Raw genomic sequence first — 6000 nt, 5'->3', positions numbered from 1 at the left:
CTTCTATAACTTTTTTTTTTTTCATTAGGAACTATAGCAAAATACCCAAAGTGTTACAGACTGCTAACAGGAATAAAAAATAGCTCACATTTTTGTGCTATTTAGTACCATATGATGACTTCATGAACTTTAGCTTTTTCAATATACTTTAAATCAAGGTTATATAAAAGATACAGTAACCATGATTTGCCCTTGTAAAAGTAAGTTTTGGCAGTGGCAGAGTTTTAAGTCACCCTCCTGACAGGGCGGTTCTGCAGTCTCGGCAGGATGGAAAGGAAGGGCTCCTTCCCCTCTGCCTTCCTGCCCCAAAATACACTTTTCCAAAGCAGATTGGCTTTGAAAAGCAGATGTTCTTGGGTGTGTAGACACAAAAAAAAGTGGCTGAAGAACAGCACCATGCTAATAGAGGTGCACCCACAGCCTCACCCTGAGGGCCTGCCCGGGCTCCCCTCGCGGCTCGCTGTCCTCATGGCTGCTCTCCAGCCGCTCCATCTCCTTCTCCTGGGGCAGGGCCAGGCTGGTGATGTCCAGGGTGTGCAGCCCGGGCGCTGCCCTGCCCCTGACGGCGTGCAGGCGGCTGGTGCCGTCCCTCAGGAGGATCTGGAAGGTTCCGTGCTCGTTGCCGCGGGCGATGGCGTAGCGCACGCGGCGCCTGAGGGCCGGCAGCAGCTCCAGGATGGGCTCCCCGCTGCCCAGCCTGGACATGGCCACGCGCACCTTCAGGGGACTCTCCGTGCCCAGGCTTCCCCAGCTCACCTGCTCCAGCTGCAGCAGGGAAGAGTGTTTAGAGCAGGAGAGAGGAATGGTCAGGATAATTAACAGTTCCTGCCTCGATTCCCTGCAAAACACCCTGTAAATCCAAAGGCCTCAAACAGGCCTTAGAGAGCCTCTGAAGGCTCTGATTTAAGGTGATTTTGAGAACCTGTTTAACTTCATGCTTGCAAAGAGGCCATGTAGAGGAGTGTTATGAGCAGGTGTTTGAGATCACTTCAAAAACCATCAGGGTATTATTAATTAAAAGCCAGATTTAATTTTCAAGGCCGAGGCAAGATGAGGATTTCTCAGATTGCACTGCAGCCTGGAAAGGAGGACGGGGGAATGCACCACCACAAGGAGAAACCCGTGTTTGCACACAATGTAATTTCTTATGACAAACAGAAAAACGCATTTCACAACACTGCATGGAAATTCCCTGGCACCTTCTCTGAAAATTCCATACTGTACCACTATGTAATGCAACTAAAAAAATAGTGAAAATAAGGAAAATTTTAGGACAGGAGCAAGTAATGCAATGCTTTAAATACCTGAAACCCACAGGTGATGATAGTGATTAAAAAATGTTTCTTATTTCACATAATTTATGGATGTCACTTTTATGGCCTAGAAAGTTCTAGAAACTGACAAGGTTAATGGTATTTGAAAAGTGTAATAGCAAGCTGTAACAATTACAAACTAGATATGATTTCCTGTAACTTACCTTTATAAGCCCACAAAATGCATCAAGAAAAAAAATTAAATGTGTAATTCTTTAAAATCTCATAAATTCTGTGAATATTGGACTTCCATTAGCCAGGTCTAATCCCCCACCTCTATGAGCAACTATGGAACACACACCAAGACTAAAAAGATCTTCTGCACCATCTATTTAGCTGTCCCAGACCATAAATGCTGTCTAACCTTCTCCTGGCAGCACAACATGCTGAAGACATACCCAGTTTCCCAGATCTCTGTAATTAAAGGAGGATTATTCCCCTGAATGTACCCTGAGGAACTAGACCACATCTCACACTACAAAGGAATCTTTGCAAGCTTCAAAAACTTCATTTCACAGCTGTTGATGCATTTCTTATTATCAAATTATTACTGTCAGCAGGACTTAAGTGAGGCAGGGGGAAAAAAGAGATTTGCACCACTGAATGTGACCTGTTTAAAAGATTCCGTCCATTTACTACTGGTGTCATATCTCTGAAAATACCTCGAGAAACATTACAGTGTTTTTTTATGCTGGTACATACAGTGTTAGCACTTCTCTTCTTCCTGCTGTCTTTTTTGGAGTAGCCGTTGATTTTGCATTCATAACACACTTCAGGGGACAAAGCATTCTCTCTATCAGCATCTCCATCCAGTGGCAGGTACTGGCCTTTGTTAAATCCCATTCCTGAGACACAGTGTCTGTGGAATGAAAACACGTCTTTCAGTTACTCCTTGCAGTTTTATGAGCTGTCCCTGCTAAATGGAGTGTGTGTAATCTGTGCCACAGTGCCTGCATCCCCTTCCTTGCCCTTTCCTCAGCAGGAGGGCTGTGCATTAATTTCCTTCACACTAGAGTGGCTTATTGAGGGAAATGCAAACGCTGGCTGAAGGCTTTTAGCCTGATCTAATTTTCACGTACAAGTTCTACAGAGAAACCAAACAGAGCCAGCCTGCCCTGTACCAGAACAATGTTAATTTGTGCTTGCAGTGATACTTAAACCCCTTAATTATTTCAGTACACATGGTACCTAGCCTTATGCATTATCAATCCCCACTCAGCAGGTCTGTGAAGGAGTTCATGCACTGATACTGGGGGAGAAAGCAGACCTTATTTAATGTTATTTATATGCTACATTTACAATTAATGTCCTGTTGCATGTACAGACATTTCATTTTTTTTTAATAGTTTCTGTATATTTAGCCCAAAACTAGAAAGGACTTAGCAGCTTGTCCTTAATTTGCACCTCTACACCTTCTGAATGTGTCTTTGGTGAAAAGCTGTGCGGAGAAACTCACCCTTGTCCAACTCTGTAATAGCCAGGTGGGCAGCCACAGAGATATCCACCCTCAGTGTTGGAGCAGCCGTAACTGCAGGGGTTCTTGGCAGAAGAGCACTCATTCACATCGTGGCAGGCATGGGAGAACTGGTCATAGGAGAACCCCGATGGGCACACACACCTGTAACTCCCCAGGGTGTTGTAGCAAGAAGCAGAGCCACACATGTGAGGATTGGAGCATTCGTTTTCATCTGGTGAGCAAACACAAAAATATTGGTGTTTTCTAGTCTGAGAGACAACAGGCCAGCATGATGAAACTAACAAATCACAACATCTGCCAGTCCCAGGGCTCTGCTGCATCCCTGACCTCATCATCCCATAGACATTTGGTTTCTGAAAGACAAAAGGAGTATCATCCTCACTTGTGGTTGTTAACATATAGCAAAGATGGCACCTCCAGTCAGAGTGACTTGATTTAATTTTAGGCAAAAAAAAAAAAAAAAAAAAGAAAAGGAAGATTATGGTATGGAAACTCATGTTTTGTTAGCTGGTATCACAGCTATTTTACTTCTCTCACCAAGGTACTTCTCTAAAACCTGTAGATTTTCCTCACCAAGACCACTAGTGAATGCTTTGACATTCTTGCCTGTAGTCACTTGGAGGGAGGTTCTTTTGAGGACTATGATTTACAGAAACTGAAGCTAGTTTGGGGTTTTGTGTGGGAGCTGTTCATTTTGAGTTCTGTCACTCTTGCCCCAGTCCTTTGCCTTCTTTGCTGAAGAGCAGTACTAAGCCAGGAGTGATCATGGTGATCGGGACTTCAGAGAAATTTGGTGTGCTACTTAATATTACAATGGGTAGAATAAATTTATTTTTATGTATAGAATCAGAATAGACTAAAGTCAGCCTAAATTAAATGTATGGCAGTGCTCACAGTCATGCTCTGATTATGATACAACTGTCAGAAAATCATGAAAGCAAACCTGAAGAGGTAAGTATTCTGTATTGGTCTTTGTGAACAGCACTGGCTGACATTGTTTCTGTATGTTTTTATTAACAAAAAAATCCCACAGTTTGTTTTGTATATAGCAGAGCTTAGTTCAAGTGGTGGATTGAATGAGCTAAATCTAAACAGAACTCCCGAGCTTCCTAATTTGTCCCATTCCCTGCAAAAAGAACTACTACTGGCCTTAAGACTATTTTAGAAGAAGGAAACCCTTAATGGTTGATTTTTCTTTTTCTCACCATTTGCTTTAGATGCTATTCTGTAGAATTCTTACATTGCTAATGGTTTTGTAATGTTCTTTTGTGGTTTTTTTTATGACAGGTGTGGGTTTTTAATGCTTTTTTTCCTCAGTAGAGGTATTTACATTAATACTTTCAGGAATTCAATGAACATTCAATGATAGGGATTTTTTACAGAAGAAACAAGCCAGAATTTAGATCTTTCTTGGAAAGCTAATTGTCACAGGGAATTTCAAAAGGCTAAGTGTGTTTTCTTGCTACCTCCTGTCATTGATTTACATTGGGAGCAGTTAATTGTATGGAAGGAGTGGGAGACACAGAAAGCATTTCTGTTGCACCCTTTGTTCTGCTCATTCTTGCCCTTGCCTGGTGCTGTCCCTATAAACACTCGGATACATTTGCTGTTTAAATTCTGTGCTGCTTGTTTCCTTACCAACACACTGATTCCACTGGTAGTGCTGGACAAATCCTTGTGGGCACCCACATCTGTATCCACCCAGGATGTTCTGACAGCCATGCTGGCACCTATGGTTTCCATCACATTCATCCACATCTGTGTGTTCAGGAGGGAAGCAGAGCATGACACAGGATTACACCCACTGCCAAACACTGCTGGATTAGAAGTTTGCTGTGACCTGGCTGTGTGGTCTGGCAGCCCAAGAAGCCAAACCTGTGCTGGGCCGAACCCAGAGCCCAAAGCCTGCAATATTTCAATGTGTCCGGCCCTGGGCCAGCCCAGGAAGGAGCTGGAGCTGCTGCAGCCAGGCCAGAGGAGGCTCCAGGATGGGCAGAGGATGGAGAAGCTCTCCTACAAGGACAGACTGAGAAAGATTGGGATGTTCAGTCTGGAGAAAAGAAAGTTCAAGGAGACCTCAGAGGCCCTTCCAGTGCCTAAAGGGACTACAGGAGAGTTGGAAAGGGCAGGTAGTGATGGAGCAAGGAAGAATGGCTTTAATCTGAAGAAGGATAAATTTAACCTGGATATTATGAAGGAATTGTTCCCTGTGAGGGTGGGCAGGCCTTTGCACAGGGTGCCCAGAGCAGCTGGGGCTGCCCCTGGATCCCTGGCAGTGCCCAAGGCCAGGCTGGACACTGGGGCTGGAGCAGCCTGGGACAGTGGGAGGTGTCCCTGCCATGACTGGGATTTATGTCCCTTCCAAATTCCAGCCATTTTTGTGGTTCTATGACTTGTGACAGAGGAGCACTGTAGTAAGATGGAAGGACCATGAAGATTTTTCTTTTGGAAAGCCTGGAAGTCAACTAATGTCCAGTTCTTTCCATCAATAATCTGATTTTAGTTCTTAAGCCTTTTCAGTACTTAATTCTGGAGAATAAACATTATTCCTAGTAATCCCAGACGTGGTTGCTTTACTGTAATGCTTGGAATTTGATGGGTTTTGTAATTTCAGTTTTAAATCAACCACTTAGGGATAAGCTTTCAGTTTCCTGAGACATATTTTAGTGTCTGAATGTCAAATTTGGATATCTTTGCAATTGAAAATAAAAAGCCACATAAAAAGTCTCTGAGACAAGTGTTAACGAAAGATGACAGCCACAACCATCTCACCCTCCAAATTCTAAAAATTCAGACACTTAAATTGTATCTGCTATAGGAAATAAGTAGATTGTAAGCAACCTAATTTTTAAGGTAGAGTATGCATGTCTAGTAGAAAATAAAAAAAACAATTCTTTGTTTTATAGGAATATGCAATTTATGAGAACAAAGTATACTGACAGGAGATAAATCTTAGTAGAACTTCTAGCTGCATATATTTCTGGACTGCAGTTCTAGAAACAGGCTCTAAATACCAATTCCTGTTTTAAATGCTCTATCAGAGTTGATGGTATTTTGAGAGGTCATTTCTTCATGTATGCTCTTGCATTTTTAATTCTCAGCAGCCAGGTGGCCTTCTACTGCCTTTTAGTTTCTTCTCTGCTCAATAACTGATGCCCACTGAGAAGTCTGGAGCTCTGTAATAGAGATTTCCTAACTGAGGCTTCCCCT

General features: G+C 42.9%; 1 protein-coding gene across 1 annotated transcript in view; it reads right to left on the bottom strand.

Moving 5' to 3' along the window:
- The window catches only part of FBN2 (fibrillin 2), a 118563-nt gene continuing 112563 nt past the window's right edge, over nucleotides 1-6000 (bottom strand). Inside the window, exons 62-65 of the mRNA XM_041404110.1 lie at nucleotides 4429-4548; nucleotides 2770-3001; nucleotides 2016-2172; nucleotides 1-765 (exon numbers count right to left, since the gene is read on the bottom strand). Coding sequence (XP_041260044.1) covers nucleotides 400-765; nucleotides 2016-2172; nucleotides 2770-3001; nucleotides 4429-4548 — 875 coding nt within the window. The 3' untranslated portion in view covers nucleotides 1-399. The remainder of the gene's footprint in view (nucleotides 766-2015; nucleotides 2173-2769; nucleotides 3002-4428; nucleotides 4549-6000) is intronic.

This window comes from Onychostruthus taczanowskii, unplaced genomic scaffold (genome assembly GCF_017590055.1).
Source record: "Onychostruthus taczanowskii isolate IOZ18803 unplaced genomic scaffold, ASM1759005v1 scaffold209, whole genome shotgun sequence".
In the NCBI taxonomy this organism is placed as follows: Eukaryota; Metazoa; Chordata; class Aves; order Passeriformes; family Passeridae; genus Onychostruthus; species Onychostruthus taczanowskii.
This window is presented reverse-complemented; position numbering and strand designations above follow the sequence as displayed.